This window comes from Osmerus eperlanus, chromosome 5, assembly GCF_963692335.1.
Source record: "Osmerus eperlanus chromosome 5, fOsmEpe2.1, whole genome shotgun sequence".
Classification (NCBI taxonomy): Eukaryota; Metazoa; Chordata; class Actinopteri; order Osmeriformes; family Osmeridae; genus Osmerus; species Osmerus eperlanus.
The window spans coordinates 940,110-961,659 of NC_085022.1; the positions used below are offsets into that span (position 1 = coordinate 940,110).

Sequence of the window (21,550 nt, forward strand, 5' to 3'; positions counted from 1 at the left end):
CTGGGGTAAGTAGGAGGTTAGGGAGGAGGAAGGCTGGGGTAAGTAGGAGGTTAAGGAGGAGGAAGGCTGGGGTAAGTAGGAGGTTAAGGAGGAGGAGGAGGAAGGCTGGGGTAAGTAGGAGGTTAGGGAGGAGGAAGGCTGGGGTAAGTAGCAGGTTAAGGAGGAGGAAGGCTGGGGTAAGTAGCAGGTTAAGGAGGAGGAAGGCTGGGGTAAGTAGCAGGTTAAGGAGGAGGAAGGCTGGGGTAAGTAGGAGGTTAAGGAGGAGGAAGGCTGGGGTAAGTAGGAGGTTAGGGAGGAGGAGGAGGAAGGCTGGGGTAAGTAGCAGGTTAAGGAGGAGGAAGGCTGGGGTAAGTAGGAGGTTAGGGAGGAGGAAGGCTGGGGTAAGTAGCAGGTTAAGGAGGAGGAAGGCTGGGGTAAGTAGGAGGTTAAGGAGGAGGAAGGCTGGGGTAAGTAGGAGGTTAAGGAGGAGGAGGAAGGCTGGGGTAAGTAGGAGGTTAGGGAGGAGGAAGGCTGGGGTAAGTAGCAGGTTAGGGAGGAGGAATGCTGGGGTAAGTAGGAAGTTAAGGAGGAGGAGGAGGAAGGCTGGGGTAAGTAGGAGGTTAGGGAGGAGGAAGGCTGGGGTAAGTAGCAGGTTAAGTAGGAGGAAGGCTGGGTTAAGTAGGAGGTTAAGGAGGAGGAAGGCTGGGGTAAGTAGCAGGTTAGGGAGGAGGAATGCTGGGGTAAGTAGGAGGTTAAGGAGGAGGAGGAGGAAGGCTGGGGTAAGTAGGAGGTTAGGGAGGAGGAAGGCTGGGGTAAGTAGCAGGTTAAGGAGGAGGAAGGCTGGGGTAAGTAGCAGGTTAAGGAGGAGGAAGGCTGGGATAAGTAGCAGGTTAAGGAGGAGGAAGGCTGGGGTAAGTAGGAGGTTAAGGAGGAGGAAGGCTGGGGTAAGTAGCAGGTTAAGGAGGAGGAAGGCTGGGGTAAGTAGGAGGTTATGGAGGAGGAGGAGGAAGGCTGGGGTAAGTAGAAGGTTAAGGAGGAGGAGGAGGAAGGCTGGGGTAAGTAGGAGGTTAAGGAGGAGGAAGGCTGGGGTAGGTAGGAGGTTAAGGAGGAGGAGGAGGAGGAAGGCTGGGGTAAGTAGGAGGTTAGGGAGGAGGAAGGCTGGGGTAAGTAGGAGGTTAAGGAGGAGGAGGAGGAAGGCTAGGGTAAGTAGGAGGTTAAGGAGGAGGAAGGCTGGGGTAAGTAGGAGGTTAAGGAGGAGGAGGAGGAAGGCTGGGGTAAGTAGGAGGTTAGGGAGGAGGAAGGCTGGGGTAAGTAGGAGGTTAAGGAGGAGGAAGGCTGGGGTAAGTAGGAAGTTAGGGAGGAGGAAGGCTGGGGTAAATAGGAGGTTAAGGAGGAGGAGGAAGGCTGGGGTAAGTAGGAGGTTAGGGAGGAGGAGGAGGAAGGCTGGGGTAAGTAGGAGGTTAGGGAGGAGGAAGGCTGGGGTAAGTAGCAGGTTAAGGAGGAGGAAGGCTGGGGTAAGTAGCAGGTTAAGGAGGAGGAAGGCTGGGGTAAGTAGCAGGTTAAGGAGGAGGAAGGCTGGGGTAAGTAGGAGGTTAAGGAGGAGGAAGGCTGGGGTAAGTAGGAGGTTAGGGAGGAGGAGGAGGAAGGCTGGGGTAAGTAGCAGGTTAAGGAGGAGGAAGGCTGGGGTAAGTAGGAGGTTAGGGAGGAGGAAGGCTGGGGTAAGTAGCAGGTTAGGGAGGAGGAATGCTGGGGTAAGTAGGAAGTTAAGGAGGAGGAGGAGGAAGGCTGGGGTAAGTAGGAGGTTAGGGAGGAGGAAGGCTGGGGTAAGTAGCAGGTTAAGTAGGAGGAAGGCTGGGTTAAGTAGGAGGTTAAGGAGGAGGAATGCTGGGGTAAGTAGGAGGTTAAGGAGGAGGAGGAGGAAGGCTGGGGTAAGTAGGAGGTTAGGGAGGAGGAAGGCTGGGGTAAGTAGCAGGTTAAGGAGGAGGAAGGCTGGGGTAAGTAGCAGGTTAAGGAGGAGGAAGGCTGGGATAAGTAGCAGGTTAAGGAGGAGGAAGGCTGGGGTAAGTAGGAGGTTAAGGAGGAGGAAGGCTGGGGTAAGTAGCAGGTTAAGGAGGAGGAAGGCTGGGGTAAGTAGGTTAAGGAGGAGGAAGGCTGGGGTAAGTAGGAGGTTATGGAGGAGGAGGAGGAGGAAGGCTGGGGTAAGTAGAAGGTTAAGGAGGAGGAGGAGGAAGGCTGGGGTAAGTAGGAGGTTAAGGAGGAGGAAGGCTGGGGTAGGTAGGAGGTTAAGGAGGAGGAGGAGGAAGGCTGGGGTAAGTAGGAGGTTAGGGAGGAGGAAGGCTGGGGTAAGTAGGAGGTTAAGGAGGAGGAGGAGGAAGGCTGGGGTAAGTAGGAGGTTAAGGAGGAGGAAGGCTGGGGTAAGTAGGAGGTTAAGGAGGAGGAGGAGGAAGGCTGGGGTAAGTAGGAGGTTAGGGAGGAGGAAGGCTGGGGTAAGTAGGAGGTTAAGGAGGAGGAAGGCTGGGGTAAGTAGGAGGTTAGGGAGGAGGAAGGCTGGGGTAAGTAGGAGGTTAAGGAGGAGGAAGGCTGGGGTAAGTAGGAGGTTAGGGAGGAAGGCTGGGGTAAGTAGCAGGTTAAGGAGGAGGAAGGCTGGGGTAAGTAGCAGGTTAAGGAGGAGGAAGGCTGTGGTAAATAGCAGGTTAAGGAGGAGAAAGGCTGGGGTAAGTAGGAGGTTAAGGAGGAGGAAGGCTGGGGTAAGTAGCAGGTTAAGGAGGAGGAAGGCTGGGGTAAGTAGGTTAAGGAGGAGGAAGGCTGGGGTAAGTAGGAGGTTATGGAGGAGGAGGAGGAGGAAGGCTGGGGTAAGTAGAAGGTTAAGGAGGAGGAGGAGGAAGGCTGGGGTAAGTAGGAGGTTAAGGAGGAGGAAGGCTGGGGTAGGTAGGAGGTTAAGGAGGAGGAGGAGGAAGGCTGGGGTAAGTAGGAGGTTAGGGAGGAGGAAGGCTGGGGTAAGTAGGAGGTTAAGGAGGAGGAGGAGGAAGGCTGGGGTAAGTAGGAGGTTAAGGAGGAGGAAGGCTGGGGTAAGTAGGAGGTTAAGGAGGAGGAGGAGGAAGGCTGGGGTAAGTAGGAGGTTAGGGAGGAGGAAGGCTGGGGTAAGTAGGAGGTTAAGGAGGAGGAAGGCTGGGGTAAGTAGGAGGTTAGGGAGGAGGAAGGCTGGGGTAAGTAGGAGGTTAAGGAGGAGGAAGGCTGGGGTAAGTAGGAGGTTAGGGAGGAAGGCTGGGGTAAGTAGCAGGTTAAGGAGGAGGAAGGCTGGGGTAAGTAGCAGGTTAAGGAGGAGGAAGGCTGTGGTAAATAGCAGGTTAAGGAGGAGAAAGGCTGGGGTAAGTAGGAGGGATGGGAGGAGGAGGAGGTAAGGAGGGATGGGAGGAGGAGGTAAGGAGGGATGGGAGGAGGATGTGAGGACACAGCTCCTTGAGATATTACCCCTCAGATCCAGTTTAGACGTCTCAGTCACCGCCTCGATCGAAATTCTGATATCAATCAATGCCCATCTTGACATTCTTAAAGGTCATAAAGCAGATTTACTGACCTGGCTATGACTCTACAGCTCATAAGGGACTCTGCTGTTCTCCATCCAAAATGGAGACGAGATAATTGTGTCAGCCTCACATAAAGCTAACTGTTTATGTGAGGTGTGTGCTTGTGTACTCTGGGCTGATGTACAGCATGCAGCTAATCTACACCAGCTCTGCATGACTTGATGCATTAGTTATGGTAGGCTCATCATCACAGGCACCGCCTCCTCTCTCTGGGCGTGCAGAGGGCGGGCGAACAGGGTGGAGGGAAACAGGGTCCTATCAGAGGCAGAGGACTTCACCTGTGGACTTCACCTGTGGACTTCAGCTCATCCATCAGCGCCATCACTTGTCATTAACTTTCAATGACCCTTTTGACTTTCTTGATTCTAATCTTGTCACAAACTCAAAACATACTGGACACCTATCTAGTACACTTTACAATATAGCTGAGTGATAAAACTATTTTGTGTAAAAGTGCAATTATGATGAGATTATTATACATTTACATTTTACATTTTTAGTCATTTAGCAGACGCTCTTATCCAGAGCGACTTACAGTAAGTACAGGGACATTCCCCCCGAGGCAAGTAGGGTGAAGTGCCTTGCCCAAGGACACAACGTCATTTGACACGGCCGGGAATCGAACTGGAAACCTTCAGATTACTAGCCCGACTCCCTCACCGCTCAGCCACCTGACTCCCTTACATACTCCCATACATAACAGTTATAAGAAAACAGCATCTTGGGTTCTGGAGTATCTAGGATCAGGTACTGGCAGTAACCCTTAAGTTCACGTAGGTGAACACCTGCCTAATATACTATACTATATTTACTCTACACTATATATTATACTGTATAGTGCTGGACTCTATATTCACTTTTACCCTCCACATGTTACAGTATGAGCAAACAAATATCAGCAGGTCAACTGTTAGGAGGTATTTAAAAGTCTGAAAATACGAGAGCAGCTTGGTTGTTACTGTATGGGGCTCCAGAGTCTCACCTGGGGGCAGGTACTGGCAGTAGCCCGTAGAGTTCACCAGCACGTTGGTGTGGAAGGTAGCATCAAACCGCTCATCAGCGCTGTGGAGGCAATGAGCAGTTAGCCTCCATCACAGCTTTATCTGCTCATAAAATCTAACCTTGTATCTTTAGTGAGAAAACAAGACCATTAAAGCCCTTTGGACGAGCTGGGTTAGTGTTGCCATGACAAGGGCTGTGTAAATCAGAGTTATACAGCACAGCTCAACACAGCACAATACACACATCTGCTGTACGCACAGAGGAAACATCAACACACAGCCACAGACATACTGTACAAACTTTGTTATGCAGCTCAGGGGCACAAACACACACACAGACTGACAGTCAGTGAAAAGGCTGTGTAAGTATCTGAATGAGCAGTGTTTTTGACTGTGAGATTTAGGCTCAGCCGCTTCAGAGTCTCAAACATAAACAAATGAAACCAGCAGACGCGACCACACACACACACCCACATACACACCCACATACACACACATCCACAGCCACACACGCATACTAATCCAATGCTGTGTGAGACTCAGATACTGGCTCCTCCTAACATAGGAAATCCTGAGGGATTCTTCCCATAGCAACACACAGTGAGCAAACAATGACAAGAACATTTTTCATGCAGCGTGATTTAAAACATAAACACAACAATGACTCTTCTTTTCTGCCCCTTGTTTCTCAAAAATTGCGTTTAGCAAAAACATGAAGCACACATTGTGAACAACCAAAGTAAGTGCCCAAAGGGAAGAACCATAAGAGCATGTAGTTAATTAATAAACTATCCTAAATAAACTGTAGTTTTCATGTACTATAAATGAACAACAGTTTTCATGTACTATTGTCACGGCCACAGCCGTGCCCCCCCCCAGTTTCAGTTTTTTGTCCTGCCCTAGTGTTTCCCTGTCATTGTCTTCACCTGTCTCGTTAGCGTCATTGTGTCCACCTGTGTGTCGTTTGGGTGTGTATTTAGGTTCCTGTTTTGTGTCCAGTCTTTGTCTTGTCCTTACAATACCTGTCTGTGTGAGTACCCGCTGTGTCTGTTCCCGTTTTTTTGAGAAATAAAACACTTGTTTCTGCCATGCCTGCTGACTCCCCTGCGTTTGGGTCCAACCCCACCTCACGTCGTGACAGAAGGACAAGACCACAAATGGACCCAGTAGAGAGTTCCCCGAACCCTTTCCTAGGGACCCGACTTGCTTTTGGTGGACCCCGAAGCCTGCAGCGGAGGGCCCACCCCAAGTCCTGGTTCCTACCCCGGCTCCAGCCCCAGCCTGAACCCCGACTCCAGCCTCGGTCCTGCCATGGGCCCCTGCCTCGATCCTGCCCTGTGCACCTGCCTCATCCTGAGGTTGTGCCGCCCAGCGCCCGGACGAACATGGTTGCGCCGCCCAGCACCCAGAGCACCGAGGCTGTTCCTGCCGGGGAGTCTCGGCCGCCTGCCGCCGGTACCCAGCCCCGTTCCTGCCCTGTACCCCAGCCCCGTTCCTGCCCTGTGCCCCAGCCTCGGTCCTGCCCTGTGCCCCAGCCTCGTTCCTGCCCTGTGCCCCTGCCTCGTTCTCGCCCTGTGCCCCTGCCTCGTTCTCGCCCTGTGCCCCTGCCTCGTTCTCGCCCTGTGCCCCAGCCTCGTTCTCGCCCTGTGCCCCAGCCTCGGTCCTGCCCTGTACCCCGGCCTCGTTCTCGCCCTGTGCCCCGGCCTCGGTCCTGCCCTGTGCCCCGGCCTCGGTCCTGCCCTGTGCCCCGGCCTCGGTCCTGCCCTGTGCCCCGGCCTCGGTCCTGCCCTGTGCCCCGGCCTCGGTCCTGCCCTGTGCCCCGGCCTCGGTCCTGCCCTGTGCCCCGGCCTCGGTCCTGCCCTGTGCCCCGGCCTCGGTCCTGCCCTGTGCCCCGGCCGCCTCCTCCGCCCGAGGACTCCTGGCCGCAGCCTGCCCGCGCCCCCTCGTCCGCGCTCCCAGGCGCCCCCTCGTCCGCGCTCCCAGACGCCCCCTCGTCCGCGCTCCCAGACGCCCCCTCGTCCGTGCCCCCTCGTCCGCGCTCCCAGGCGCCTGTGCCCGTCCTGCCCCCGGGTGGTTCCCTGGACCTGCTCCGGCCGCCGGCCTTCTGCCCCGCCTCCGGGTCAACCCCCGGACCTGCCCCAGCCCTCTGCCCTGCCTCCGGGCCGACCTCCGGACCTGCCCCGACCCTCTGCCCTGCCTCCGGGTCGACCCCCCGACCTGCCTCTGCCCTGCTCCGGCCTTGTGTGACGTCCCTTGAGAGGGGGGGGTACTGTCACGGCCACAGCCGTGCCCCCCCCCAGTTTCAGTTTTTTGTCCTGCCCTAGTGTTTCCCTGTCATTGTCTTCACCTGTCTCGTTAGCGTCATTGTGTCCACCTGTGTGTCGTTTGGGTGTGTATTTAGGTTCCTGTTTTGTGTCCAGTCTTTGTCTTGTCCTTACAATACCTGTCCGTGTGAGTACCCTATCTGTTCCCGTTCTTTTGAGAAATAAAACCCTTGTTTCTGCCATGCCTGCTGACTCCCCTGCGTTTGGGTCCAACCCCACCTCACGTCGTGACAACTGTAAATGAACAGCAGTTTTCCTGGACTGTAAATGAACAGCAGTTTTTCTGGACTGTAAATGAACAGCAGTTTTCCTGGACTGTAAGACGTAAGAGGACGTGTTGGTACCTGTTGTACAGCAGGATGTCGGGCCTCCAGATCTGGCTGTCGGGGAACCTGACGTTGGTGACTCCAGGGTAGTCTGTGGCGTTCCAGCGCAGGTAGTGGTCCGTCCAGTACTGGAGATCACACGCACACACACACACACACACAGCGGGTTAGCTTCAGGTTTACTCTAGAGACCACCGACCCATACTCTGATCAGCTGTCTCTGTATTAAAGCTCAGAAAAAAAAATATGAATACAAATATAAAGCTTCTACTACAAACTGAAAGGCTGTTGATTGGTATCAAATACCCAAGATGCTTCAAAGAGACACCTAAATAACCTCCTTGAACCCTTTTCCTGACATAAATAAAGGAACAATTTTAATTCTGAATAGACAAATGATTAGATGGAGTGTACAGAGACATACTGTAAAAGACAGAACCAGTCTGAATCAGACTCATCCAGGTCTGAATCAGACTCATCCAGGTCTGAATCAGACTCATCCAGGTCTGAATCAGACTCATCCAGGCTGGTACACGGTTCAGCTCACTAGAACGTGTGTTTAATGGTGTGAGTCACTGGCCAGGCAAACCCTCCCTGTCTGATTCATGTTCATAGTTTGTTATTCATCATAACAAACTCAAGATTTAAGATTTCCTGGATTCCTCCGACCTACTACCCTGAAAAAGACCATGAGATAAATGGCAGGAATAAAAATATATGACTGTAATTATAGATGACATTAATATAATCATGGGACTAAATGATCCTCTTGGTGATTAACCACAGGCTGTTGAGTGGATGGAGACAGCAGGACAAGGAGAACAGGATGAAACAGAGATAGTGTTACCTCTTTTCTCTGTGAACCTTCAGAGAGGTTAGCTATCAGCCATCCAACTCCACCCTCCTATTTTGACTGAATGACCTCACAGAAGACGAGGCCATCACATGACCTTCTTCCTGTCCAAATTGAGTTGATTTGTCAGAGCCCCAAAACCCTGTCTAGCATCTCTCAATGTGGCCCAATGACTCCTCATTCTTCCTCTGTCTCTATCTCTCTCTAATCAGTTTTCCTAATGACATCATTAGCTTTTGGAATCATCCGCAGGCTCATATCTGTCTTCTGACATTGGGCAGGTATGCTTAACTGACTGTCTATGAGAGGAGAGCGCTCTAAATGGGATTACACAGTGAAAGGGTCGTTAAATGATCTTATGCTCTGGCAGTGGACATTGTTATTCCTGTAGCTTTGGAACAGAAATAACATCAGGTGAATTCTGAAACCAGCAAATACCTTTAAGAGAAGAATCTTAAACCCCATTCACCTCCTCTGTACAAACAGATTTTTATGGTGTCAAAAATATGTTGTGCAGTGAATAATCACCATAAATTACACAGGAAGAGAAATCTGCAGTGGGTGTGTGGATGTGTATTTTGTTGTAGATAACTGTTTCCTCTTGTGGGCATTTTGTGCTTTCTTCATTACCCCAGCTATATCCTTACTGTTACTGTGAAACCTTTACAGAACTACAGTTACGCATGTTGACATTTGAAAAATACCCGTACCTCTGGGGCACAGAAACATCTCCCATCCAAACAGACTCCGACGGCTACCGAAACATCCCTGAAGATCGCTTCTCCAAACAGAGAGCGAGAGAGGTGATTTGCTGAGTGCTCCAAAACAAATTAAGCAAAAAGACTATTTCGCACTGGAAGCAATTTTGTGGACAATTTGTGGTAAGAAAAGGTATGGCAAAAGCCTGGAGCATAAAACAACCTTACTGACCAAAGGAAAGTGTTAGCAATGGATTACGACGGATTTATTAGCGGTTCTCGACTTTTTCAGTGGGGGAATTGGTGGGAGGTGGGGGGAGGGGTTCAGGCCAGTGATAAGAAACCTAATTAAATTCCAGTTGCTGTATGAAATGGCTTTAAGAAGCGCTATCCAAAAGAGGGACTCTTGGCACTGACGTTGGCTTCCAGAAATTGCCCCCTGCTTCCCCACAACATGCTGCCTCCCCACAACATGCTGCCTCCCCACAACATGCTGCCTCCCCACAACATGCTGCCTCCCCACAACATGCTGCCTCCCCACAACATGCTGCCTCCCCACAACATGCTGCTTCCCCACAACATGCTGCCTCCCCACAACATGCTGCCTCCCCACAACATGCTGCCTCCCCACAACATGCTGCCTCCCCACAACATGCTGCCTCCCCACAACATGCTGCCTCCCCACAACATGCTGCCTCCCCACAACATGCTGCCTCCCCACAACATGCTGCTTCCCCACAACATGCTGCCTCCCCACAACATGCTGCCTCCCCACAACATGCTGCCTCCCCACAACATGCTGCCTCCCCACAACATGCTGCCTCCCCACAACATGCTGCCTCCCCACAACATGCTGCTTCCCCACAACATGCTGCCTCCCCACAACATGCTGCCTCCCCACAACATGCTGCCTCCCCACAACATGCTGCTTCCCCACAACATGCTGCTTCCCCACAACATGCTGCCTCCCCACAACATGCTGCTTCCCCACAACATGCTGCCTCCCCACAACATGCTGCCTCCCCACAACATGCTGCCTCCCCACAACATGCTGCTTCCCCACAACATGCTGCCTCCCCACAACATGCTGCCTCCCCACAACATGCTGCTTCCCCACAACATGCTGCCTCCCCACAACATGCTGCCTCCCCACAACATGCTGCCTCCCCACAACATGCTGCTTCCCCACAACATGCTGCCTCCCCACAACATGCTGCCTCCCCACAACATGCTGCCTCCCCACAACATGCTGCCTCCCCACAACATGCTGCTTCCCCACAACATGCTGCCTCCCCACAACATGCTGCCTCCCCACAACATGCTGCTTCCCCACAACATGCTGCCTCCCCACAACATGCTGCTTCCCCACAACATGCTGCCTCCCCACAACATGCTGCCTCCCCACAACATGCTGCCTCCCCACAACATGCTGCTTCCCCACAACATGCTGCCTCCCCACAACATGCTGTTTCCCACAACATGCACCAGGAGCTGCTTACCATGCAGTACTGAGAGTGTCACACAGAATACTAAGGGGAGGTTATTTGAACACTTCAAAAGGCTGTGAGACCAGGTGTTAGCACCAGCGTGGCATATTGACAGAGACAAGCCTGACAGGGTCTTTTAACTGCAGATACAGTGACTAGAATGGGAGTATTTGTGGAAGCGGGGAAAAATCCTGCAGTCCCTATTCTCCGCCAGCTAGTTCGAGTTTCTCCTCCAACAGCAGTTATCTGGGTCAAATACACAGCATTAGGAAACCAATCCATTTAGGCACTATGGAAGCCAAACTGAAAGAAGGACAAGATTGTTTGGCTTCAGCTATACATTTATTATGGATGTTTAATTCCCCCTGTCTCTCCAGGTCCATATAAGCTGTCCCTTTGGCCACTCTGGGCCATTTGTACTGTTCCATACTTTCAGGGTTTAATTTCCTTAATGCTGGAGCCGGTCCCTGTCTCAGTTTCGGGCAGGAGCAGGAAGATGAAACAGGAAGCCTTCAGGCATGGAAGGTCGTGGAGGTGCGTCGCATTTGTGGAGCAAGGTCAGACCCATCGATCAGAAATGCAAAGCAGACCCTGAACATGCCAGACACCTTCTTCCAGTGGATAGTTGAGGATTGTTCCGGTACAGAGTATTTACAAAAACAGTTTCGATAAAGGAAGGAGTGAGCCTCACGAGAGAGACAGAGAGAGAGACAGAGAGAGAGAGAGAGAGAGAAAGAGAGAGAAAGAGAGAGATAGAGATAGAGATAGAGATAGAGATAGAGAGAGAGAGAGAGAGAGAGAGAGAGAGAGAGAGAGAGAGAGAGAGAGAGAGAGAGAGAGAGAGAGAGAGAGAGAGAGAGAGAGAGAGAGAGAGAGAGAGACTATTAGAAGGACTCACCAGCTGCAGCCAGATGTTGGTAGTCAGGACCTGGTTCTTTTCATCCTGTAAATATATCAGATACATATCACATAGGATATCAGTGTCTACTATCTATCATTACTACGTAACATGGGAAATTAATTATGACACAAAAGGTCTCTGGATGTCCAGTAGATGTATACTGTGTGTCCTGTTCATCACCTGTGAGGTTACATACAGGTACTGTACTGTACATAAGCAGTGACCAGACAATCAGGAGAAAGACTCAGTCATGTGTCTAACTCAATGTTCCAGCAGATGTGGAACAGCAGATCTACCTCATGCACAAAATCTTACCACAAGCCTCTGAGATCTCAACTTATTTTACATACTTTTAGACATTCAGCTTCCCTTTGCTGTATTTAACTTTGTAAAGCATGGAACATTTTTTAACTGCTTACATAATCGTGAATATGATCTACCTGTGCATGTTAAATTGTATAATCTAGAGTGATAATGTGCTCCATTTCCAAAATGAAGTCATCAGGGTGTAGATAAGTAGACAGTCTAAAGCTGCTCCCCACCTGGGCTCTGTCCGACACGCTATGACCTTCATCTGTACCTGAGAGCACACAGCTGAGGTCCCCTGAACTACAGGACCCACAATGCCTCAGCAGAGAGAGAGAGGCCTTGCAGACAGAGAGGAGATACTAAGTCCTGGATGAAGAGCCAGTTTGACTGGGTTGCCGTTTGTGAGCTGGCTTGTGCCACACACGCACTTAATAAAATACTTGGGTCAGAATGTATGTTTTGCAAGTCAACAGGGAACAGTGGAAATATGTGTTGAGATTCTATGTGAATTTGCTCCCTCAAAGCAGTGACGGCAGGGCCAGACAGTGACAGTTGAGGGTAACCAGCTCTGCTGACAGTGGAACAGAGTTTGAAGTGTGTGAAAATGTCTTCAAGTATGAGAGCACTTCTGGGAAGACAGAAACTAGTGTCTGAGGCAAATAAACATTTCAGGCTTTGTTTTCTGCATTCATTCTTCTCGTGAATGACAAAAACACCTCCCCACTCTGTTACGCCGGTTAAGGCACAATGCCATATGCTATGGGCATAATCAATACAGTCCCAGGGAGCAGTGTGTGTGTGTGTCTCAGGCTGTGAATGATGGGGAGATGAGAGCTGAGGGCCCCCCGCTGGAGGTGCCCTGGCAGGGGGTAGGGAATCTGACACGCATGGTAAACAGCCTCTCCTGGCAGCTCTGTGGGTACCAACGCAGAAACGCTGTCTCACAGGGTGTCTCACAGGGTGTCTCACAGGGTGTCTCAGAGGGTGTCTCACAGGGTGTCTCAGAGGGTGTCTCACAGGGTGTCTCACAGGGTGTCTCACAGGGTGTCTCACATGGTGTCTCAGAGGGTGTCTCACAGGTTGTCTCACAGGGTGTCTAACAGGCTGTCTCAGAGGGTGTCTCACAGGGTGTCTCACAGGGTGTCTCACAGGGTGTCTCACAGGCTGTCTCAGAGGGTGTCTCACAGGGTGTCTCACATGGTGTCTCACAGGGTGTCTCACAGGGTGTTTCACAGGGTGTCTCACAGGGTGTCTCACAGGGTGTCTCAGAGGGTGTCTCACAGGGTGTCTCACAGGGTGTCTCACAGGGTGTCTCACAGGGTGTCTCAGGGTGTCTCACAGGGTGTCTCAGGGTGTCTCACAGGGTGTCTCACAGGGTGTCTCACAGGGTGTCTCACAGGGTGTCTCAGGGTGTCTCAGAGGGTGTCTCACAGGGTGTCTCAGAGGGTGTCTCACAGGGTGTCTCACAGGGTGTCTCACAGGGTGTCTCACAGGGTGTCTCAGGGTGTCTCAGAGGGTGTCTCACAGGGTGTCTCACAGGGTGTCTCACAGGGTGTCTCACAGGGTGTTTCACAGGGTGGCCCTACTTGTTAATGACACTCCCAGGTGCTCCTCTTCAGGGAATGTGTCAGTGTGTGTCCTGATGCATCATCTCTAATGCTGGAGAGATGAATTCTCACCTGGTAGCTGTGATGTTAGGGAGGTCCTGAACGTGTGTCTGGGTTGTAACCCAGTGTTCTGGAAAGGAGACTCACTGTGATATGTACCTTGTCCGCTTTTTATGTGTGCACGTGTGGGACATCTTTTGATGAATGGGTATAGCTTGGGGGTTAGAGCATTTGACTGCAGATGAATATGATAATAATGTAATGATGAATGAGCAGGTGCGCGGCCGAACTCACCACGTCCATGATCTGCATGAGGCTGAAGCTGAAGTGCACGATGAGAGAGTGGGAGTCGTTGAACACCGGACGCTCCAGAGGGTTGTAGTTCCTCATCAGGTCCTTGTAGAGACGCCGCTGGTGCTGTCCCTGCTGGGTGACTGACACACACACACAGCCTGGTCACTACACACACACTGATGAAACACAAAAGACTTGCTGGCTCGTCAGGTTTCTACAGTTGAGGGTTTAGGTGCAGTTTCATGGGCGTATGTGAAGCCCTCTGTGACATTGCTTGTAAAAAGGGCTGGACAAATACAATTTGATTAAATTGGAGATAAAAGGCAAACAATGAGAGATAAACAGAAATCTACTTCAAAATAACTTAATGAATGAGTTCCCATTGATGATTCCTGAATAGGAATGCACTCCAATAAATAACTTTTATATCCTCAATTACCGTCCAGAATTAAATTGTGCAGCTCTCCAGAGACTACTACAGTGCATTACATATAGACACCATCCAGTCAATCACTGTAAAATAAATTAATAAATAGAAATAGGATCAAACTGGATCATTGTCTGCAATGTCATAAAGAGAACATATTTAGTGCTGAGAGCAGGGGCATAGGGTTCATCTCCCTCAGGCAGGGGTCTCCAACCCTGTTCCTGGAGTGATACCTTCCTTCCAGTTGTAGCTTACTCGATTTAACAGGTCAAAAACAGGTCAAAAACATGATTCTATGAATCAGGTGGGCTAGATAGGGGTTGGAGTGTAGTGAAGTCACTAAGTCACTCTCAGTTTCTCACATACAGATGTGATATAGAGACAGCCCCTTTATATGTCTTAAGGTCATCAACAATTGTTCCTCCATTCTCCTATTGATTGCTGGGCTATTAAGCCAGAAGTTATGAACAAGGTCACCATTTGACGCTAACTATGCTTTTCTCAACTTAGCTACTGTGTTTCAGTTTGGTGTAAAAAATAAATAAATACAATTAAAATAAATAAATAAACGGTCATAACTTCCACATAGTAATAGAGTTTGTGCGCATTACACCACTTACAGGAAACAGAGACAGCTCATAACAAATAAAATATATCTCTCTGAAATAAAATATGTATGACAATACGAGTCAAACGCAAACTATAGAAGTAGCACTGCTTCACAACAGTGTTGCAATTCATGTCACTGAAACACATTACGCACTTAATCCACATCACGCATCATTTATGTAATTGCCTATAAATACAGTCAAACTTTATTTGTCCATGAAGACATCATGTTAAGCATTGTAGAACCACCGCATAGGCTAGCCTAGTATCCTTGCCAAACTTTTCTCTCTAGTCCCAATTTAGTACAATTTAAATTTAAATTGACTTAAAATAACATTTGCTGCGCGCGGCCGTGGACCAAGTGGAGAAAACACTAGAATTAGAGCTAGACTATTATCCGTTGGCCAAAAACTGTGGGACTAAAAGTAGCTCAACATAGTAACGTAGCCTACTGTTAAGGTATGTTAATGCTGCACCTGCCCAAATAAACAGTGATTCTAGTTTAAGAACGGAAGCAAACGTACCCTGGAACAAGCAGAAGATGACAACTAGATTCAGGGTGAAAATCCGTCCCTCCATCGTCTAACAGGCAAGATGCCTTCGGAAGCAGGCTGTGACAGTTCCGAAACTACTTTGCCAAGCCTAACAGAGTTACCGGTAGTATAGCATAAGCAGTTAGTAACCGGGCATCCTAGACTAAGCTCGGCGCTCAGGATGAAATGCTAATCAAGCGTCCTGACATACGGGAATATTCTTCCTACTTCTATGATGCTGCACAAGGGTAATAGCATGCTCCTCCCCGAAGCCCTAAAAATGAAAATGAGATTCGCGGCACTAAACTCAAATGTCTGTGAAAGATGAAATGTGCTCATGGGCTACAGTATTTCATAAAGTCCTTTCCACCAGCAGAGTACAGGCATAACCTGATAGCTTACTGGCGGTGTAATTACATATTTAATATATTAGCTAACACGTTTTAATGAAACATTTGTAAATGGTAGCGTTTCAATTTAATTAATAAAGGATAATTATACACATGCTACCAATACGCTGCGGAGTGAAATCACTTTTTTGTTCAGAGGCAGTCTTGCCTTATACAAGATCACATAGGCTATCATCTGCTTTTTTGTTCACATCTCTTAGCTATGTTTGCATCCCCGTATAAAAAACCGTTGCTGAGTTGTCCTATTTTGAATCGCCCACTGCATGGCCAGAATTATGTCCAGTAATAAAACAAAGCGACGAAAATCCTATTTCTTCAGACTGAGTAGTTGGAGTTTCAGACAGACTGGCCTGATTGTGAGGCTGCACTGCTGCACAGCCAGGCTGGCGAAGATAGAGATGAAACAGAATATCATAACTTGTTGGGAGGTTTAAGATGTCTGAGAAGTGGCCTGTTCTAAAACTGCTACGCCAACGATGAGCGGCAGCCTCCAAATGTTGCCAGGACAACTGCTCATAGTTTAAAGGTCTTTGCAATATTATTGTTAGCGGTAAGCATCACGCATGCCTGTGAATAATTGTATGCTTAATGAATAATAGGATTATTTTCTTAATGACAAACTTCCATAATGGCCCACACTTCAAAATCAACTGTCCATAGAATTCCAGATTATGCTGCTCAAAATGACTCTGGTTTAATCTCAGTCTGGTTAAGAAGGCTTTTGATTCATGGCAGCCTCATGTCAAAATTATATAGACCAATTTATTGCTCAGATGCAGTGGACTGATTTACATAACCCCTAATGCAAGATTAATGAGCACAACTTTCCTCTGAAAGAAAAGTTTATAAAACCAATTGACTTTTGAGTGGCAGTCATTAATTATTAACCATGCTGCCTGTGTTATGTTTAAGTTCAGGAGGACTCATCTGAACGGTCTTGGCCACCTTGACACCAGAACCAGACATGGTTTGTCGTTTCCTGCCGTCACGACAAACTGACATCTAGTGTTTGCCAGCAGTACTGCAGCCTTCTCCTCTGGAACAAGTCATTATGAATCACACCAGACAAGGTCATTTATCCAGCCTTGCAGGATGGCGCTATCAGTGTATTGATTCCAGCAGTTCATCTAACTCACGCTGGAGTCGAGAGTGTCTGGAAAGACGCCATCTTTATTCATGAGGGTCTGGCCGCAAGGATGGACCCTACAGACACACCGGGGAGAAGAATGAAGGCTGTTACTGACGGACTACAGATCCCTGATGACTAACGTGACTACAGGCGCTTATCTTGTCTGAAGAAATGGTATACCATCTTATATCTGTGATCATGTCATCACTGTGGATCACAATAGTTCCAAGAATATAGCCTGTAGATGCTTTCCAGAGCAAAGTGGACACAAACTCAATTTTGATCATACAATATTTAATTTGTTAGTGATTTAGCATGGATAAAATAAACATTAATTCTGCAAAAGTTTCATCATAGAAGATGTTCCATGAACGGTACTTCTTTTAAATTACTCAAAAAATAAATCCAGAGGTGCATTTGTATTCAGCTCCCAAGTCTGTCGTTGAGATAACTGCTTGTTTTTGAGTCCTGCAGTAACATGTTGGCCACATCGAAGAACTTGTGTTCGTAGGCCAGTTTATAGTATGTGTACACATCATCACAGCGCTGCAGCAGTCTCTTCATGTTCTGCCCAGCACTGCTGGGCGGTTTGTTGTGGATCATTCTGAAAGAAGCATCAGAACTCATGTCAGTCTCGTTACTAAGAAACAGGACTAACAGACCGAACACAACAAGCTCTGTGACCCTCTGGCCGGTTGGAGACTCACTTCTTAGAGATGTCCTCAAACAGGCTGGGGGGCAGGGGGCGGAGCCTGCTGAACTCTTCCAGGTAGGAGAAGTCTCCGCTGACGACCACCTTCTGGTACAGCAGCTCAGCCATGTCTGGGCTGTAGTCATACGCCTCCGCCACCACGAAGCCCTGGAGCCGGGGACAACGCCGGGGCAGGGAACACCAGAGAGGGAAGCATGTCGGAGGTGAGGAGAGCGCGAGTTAGAATGAAGTTGAGTGGATAGTTCACTGTTTTTCGCAGATTTTCACTGTTACATGTTGGATTGGACTAGCTAAATAACACTGAAGCTCTGAGGTAGAGCATAATGACTGCAGATCAATACATCACAGGTTAAGATCCTCAGGTTAGAATTCATTGTTGTTATTACTGTTGTTTGCTTGTAGTTTGCTTCCTGCTCCATACCTGGTAGCAGCGCGGCAGGGCAATGATGGTCTTGAGGAGGTCTGAGGGCTGCAGGTTGATGACTCGCTGCTCCTGCCCCTGGTTCAGGAAGTGGAGCTGCAGCGCCAGCAGCTTGGCCATCCTCACACAGCGGGCTGCCTGGCGCACACACGAGTCCTGAGGCAACACAGGGGACAGCTCAGCCAGGGGGACAGGGACAGGGGACAGGTCACAGCTCAGCCAGGGGGACAGGGACAGGGGACAGGTCACAGCTCAGCCAGGGGGACAGGGACAGGGGACAGGTCACAGCTCAGCCAGGGGGACAGGGACATTCAGCTGAGCATCAGTGACACTGCGCTGGCTGGTACCTTTGAGTAGCTCTCTGCTGCGTCCTTTAGCAGGGTCAGAACCTTCAGCAGGCTGCTCTTCAGTTCTGGGGTCACCGCTGTGTGGGGGAGACAGGAGCTGAATACTAACTCTGGCCACATGAAGACAGATCGAAAAAAGCAGCACTCCTAAAACCCCTGTAGCTTCAGGTATTTCCTGACTCAAACAAGAGTCACCTTCAGCTGGTGAAGTCCTGCAAAAAATCTATTTTATGCAGTTAACGTTAAAAACAGCAGGTCTACTCAAATATTGATGAACCCTGCCACCTGTTCATAAAGCCCTGCTGTATTCCACCCTTTCATCTCCATCTCCCCTTCCCCCCAGGGCTGGGCCCCCTCCCCCCAGCTCCCCCCAGGGCTGGGCCCCCTCCCCCCAGCTCCCCACAGGGCTGGGCCCCCTCCCCCCAGCTCCCCCCAGGGCTGGGCCCCCTCCCCCCAGCTCCCCCCAGGGCTGGGCCCCCTCCCCCCAGCTCCCCACAGGGCTGGGCCCCCTCCCCCCAGCTCCCCCCAGGGCTGGGCCCCCTCCCCCCAGCTCACCCCAGGGCTGGGCCCCCTCCCCCCAGCTCACCCCAGGGCTGGGCCCCCTCCCCCCAGCTCCCCCCAGGGCAGGGCCCCCTCCCCCCAGCTCACCCCAGGGCTGGGCCCCCTCCCCCCAGCTCACCCCAGGGCTGGGCCCCCTCCCCCCAGCTCACCCCAGGGCTGGGCCCCCTCCCCCCAGCTCACCCCAGGGCTGGGCCCCCTCCCCCCAGCTCCCCCCAGGGCTGGGCCCCCTCCCTCCAGCTCACCCCAGGGCTGGGCCCCCTCCCCCCAGCTCACCCCAGGGCAGGGCCCCCTCCCCCCAGCTCACCCCAGGGCTGGGCCCCCTCCTGGGACTGGATGAGTTTGAGCTGCGTACGAGCGGCCCCCTCGTGGTTCTCCCCGATCTCCCTCCTCATGCTGAAGCACAGGGCCACCATGTTGTGCTTCTCACTGTCTCCTGGCAGGCAGCGCCTCAGGTAGTCCAGCAGGGCAGTCTTCAGACCCGCATTCTGCTACACACAGGACCCACCCAGAGGCATAACAACATCATCATCATCATCTAGTCAGAGATGGGAAGTAACACAGTACAAATACTTCATTACTGTACTTACTATAAGTAGATTTTTCTGGTATCAATACTTTACTTCATTATTTATTTTCTGAAAACTCTTTATTTTCAATTTTATTTTAATTCTTACATTTTCAAACCAGGCTCTTTACTTTAGTTTGAATCTGTATTCGGTGGCATGATCAGTATTATTTGTCATTGTGCGCCTTATTTCATTTCCTGGCAATCAGGCACAACAAACATCAGCTAGTTTTTAAAACCTTTTGAACCTTTTTTTCCCCAAACCCTTAAAAAAACAAACCTGTAGAAACTTCTCTTTGAAAATATTTTTTCAACCTTTAGAATATTTTTTTCACACACACAGTGAAAGGAGACGAGAGGAGAGATTAGAACAGGTGAGAGGAGAACAGAGAAGCCTAAAACAGAGCTTCTGTTATACCCTCTACCCTCTCCCCTCCAGTCCCCTCCCCTCCAGTCCCCTCCCCTCCAGTCCCCTCCCCTCCAGTCCCCTCCCCTCCAGTCCCCTCCCCCTCCAGTCCCCTCCCCTCCCCTTGGTGGGGTCTGGGTCCCCTCCCCTCCCCTTGGTGGGGTCTGGGTCCCCTCCCCTCCCCTTGGTGGGGTCTGGGTCTCCTCCCCTCCCCTTGGTGGGGTCTGGGTCTCCTCCCCTCCCCTTGGTGGGGTCTGGGTCCCCTCCCCTCCCCTTGGTGGGGTCTGGGTCCCCTCCCCTCCCCTTGGTGGGGTCTGGGTCCCCTCCCCTCCCCTTGGTGGGGTCTGGGTCCCCTCCCCTTGGTGGGGTCTGGGTCCCCTCCTCTCCCCTTGGTGGGGTCTGGGTCCCCTCCCCTCCCCTTGGTGGGGTCTGGGTCCCCTCCCCTCCCCTTGGTGGGGTCTGGGTCCCCTCCTCTCCCCTTGGTGGGGTCTGGGTCCCCTCCTCTCCCCTTGGTGGGGTCTGGGTCCCCTCCTCTCCCCTTGGTGGGGTCTGGGTCCCCTCCCCTTGGTGGGGTCTGGGTCCCCTCCCCTTGGTGGGGTCTGGGTCCCCTCCCCTTGGTGGGGTCTGGGTCGTCCCCTCCCCTTGGTGGGGTCTGGGTCCCCTCCCCTTGGTGGGGTCTGGGTCCCCTCCCCTTGGTGGGGTCTGGGTCCCCTCCCCTCCCCTTGGTGGGGTCTGGGTCGTCTTACAGACTCCACGTTCTTCCTGAGCAGCATCTCAAAGCGGTGGTTCTGGTTGAGCAGGTCGAAGATGTAGGTCATGTCATTGTACCTGCCGATGCCTGTAAGGAGACGCACCTGCAGGGACACACTGACACGTGAGAAGACACACACACACACCACACACACACACACACAGGTGACCCAGACTCACCAGCAGGCTGTAACTGTCGCTGTGCGCCAGGTGTGTGTGGCTCAGGTGGCGTGCGGCCTGCAGCACCCTGACGATGCCCTCCATGTTGCACGTCAGGCTGAAGCAGTCGTGGCTCAGAATCAGCAGCTCCACCACTGTGTACACACACACACACACATAGTTACTGCACACACTGACCATTATTATTGCACTGTGCCTGGTAAAACACACAGTTCCACTGACATTCTGTTAAAGCTACAAAATTCAGATCCTTGATCTTCTGTTGCACTTTCTCGCTTCTGCTAAATGACTGAAATGTAAATGTACTACAGCTACCGTACTAATCATAATAACAGAACTTTAAATAACTGCAAGTGTGGATCTTGGGGGAATAAACCCTTGCTAACAGATAGAATAAGGTGTCCTGGATGTGAGGGTGGGCAGGTGTCCTGGGTGTGAGGGTGGGCAGGTGTCCTGGGTGTGAGGGTGGGCAGGTGTCCTGGGTGTGAGGGTGGGCAGGTGTCCTGGGTGTGAGGGTGGGCAGGTGTCCTGGGTGTGAGGGTGGGCAGGGGGAGGGAGACTCACTGCAGGCCAGCTCTCTCAGGGGCACAGAGGGGATGAGCTCCAGTAGGCGGAGCCCCAGCAGGCTGGCGTCTCCACACAGCTTGGCCAGCTGCAGGAAGGCCTCCCTGCCCTCCGCTGGCCTGAACATCTGCTTCTCCGCTGTGGACCAACATCACAGCACGGTTCACAAGGTTCTGTCACACCAAGACTTTTACAGGTCCACCTCATAAGAGAGTGGACCTACACACGTATTAACACTCTACAGGTAAAATGAACTCTCTTGGTGTTAAAGGAACACTTTGAAATGTGCATTGACTACGTAAAACAAAGATCGTTAGGACATAATTCAAACAAACGCATCCTTACTTAATTACCCTTTCTATGTACTTACTGACTAGGCGTACAGAAAAACTGTTTCAGTCAATGAATAGGAACGCCCTACTGAAGCTTTAATGAATAGGAACGCCCTACTGAAGCTTTAATGAATAGGAACGCCCTACTGAAGCTTTAATGAATAGGAACGCCCTACTGAAGCTTTAATGAATAGGAACGCCCTACTGAAGCTTTAATGAATAGGAACGCCCTACTGAA

General features: G+C 50.9%; 2 protein-coding genes across 3 annotated transcripts in view; both read right to left on the minus strand.

Moving 5' to 3' along the window:
- Positions 1-15,163, minus strand: part of LOC134021740 (neuronal acetylcholine receptor subunit alpha-7) — a 29,151-nt gene extending 13,988 nt beyond the window's left edge. The window contains exons 1-5 of the mRNA XM_062462845.1: positions 14,927-15,163; positions 13,367-13,506; positions 11,154-11,198; positions 7,236-7,345; positions 4,549-4,628 (exon numbers count right to left, since the gene is read on the minus strand). Of these exons, the coding sequence (XP_062318829.1) occupies positions 4,549-4,628; positions 7,236-7,345; positions 11,154-11,198; positions 13,367-13,506; positions 14,927-14,981 (430 nt within the window). The 5' untranslated portion in view covers positions 14,982-15,163. The remainder of the gene's footprint in view (positions 1-4,548; positions 4,629-7,235; positions 7,346-11,153; positions 11,199-13,366; positions 13,507-14,926) is intronic.
- Positions 15,164-16,735: 1,572 nt separating this feature from the next.
- The window catches only part of spg11 (SPG11 vesicle trafficking associated, spatacsin), a 36,925-nt gene continuing 32,110 nt past the window's right edge, over positions 16,736-21,550 (minus strand). Inside the window, exons 33-40 of one of the 2 annotated variants that reach the window (XM_062460902.1) lie at positions 20,981-21,118; positions 20,417-20,550; positions 20,233-20,340; positions 18,820-19,000; positions 17,955-18,031; positions 17,608-17,763; positions 17,182-17,333; positions 16,736-17,078 (exon numbers count right to left, since the gene is read on the minus strand). In XM_062460902.1, coding sequence (XP_062316886.1) covers positions 16,898-17,078; positions 17,182-17,333; positions 17,608-17,763; positions 17,955-18,031; positions 18,820-19,000; positions 20,233-20,340; positions 20,417-20,550; positions 20,981-21,118 — 1,127 coding nt within the window. In that variant the 3' untranslated portion in view covers positions 16,736-16,897. Of the gene's footprint in view, positions 17,079-17,181; positions 17,334-17,607; positions 17,764-17,954; positions 18,032-18,819; positions 19,004-20,232; positions 20,341-20,416; positions 20,551-20,980; positions 21,119-21,550 lie in introns of both variants that reach the window. The other variant, XM_062460901.1, reaches the window with a different exon arrangement.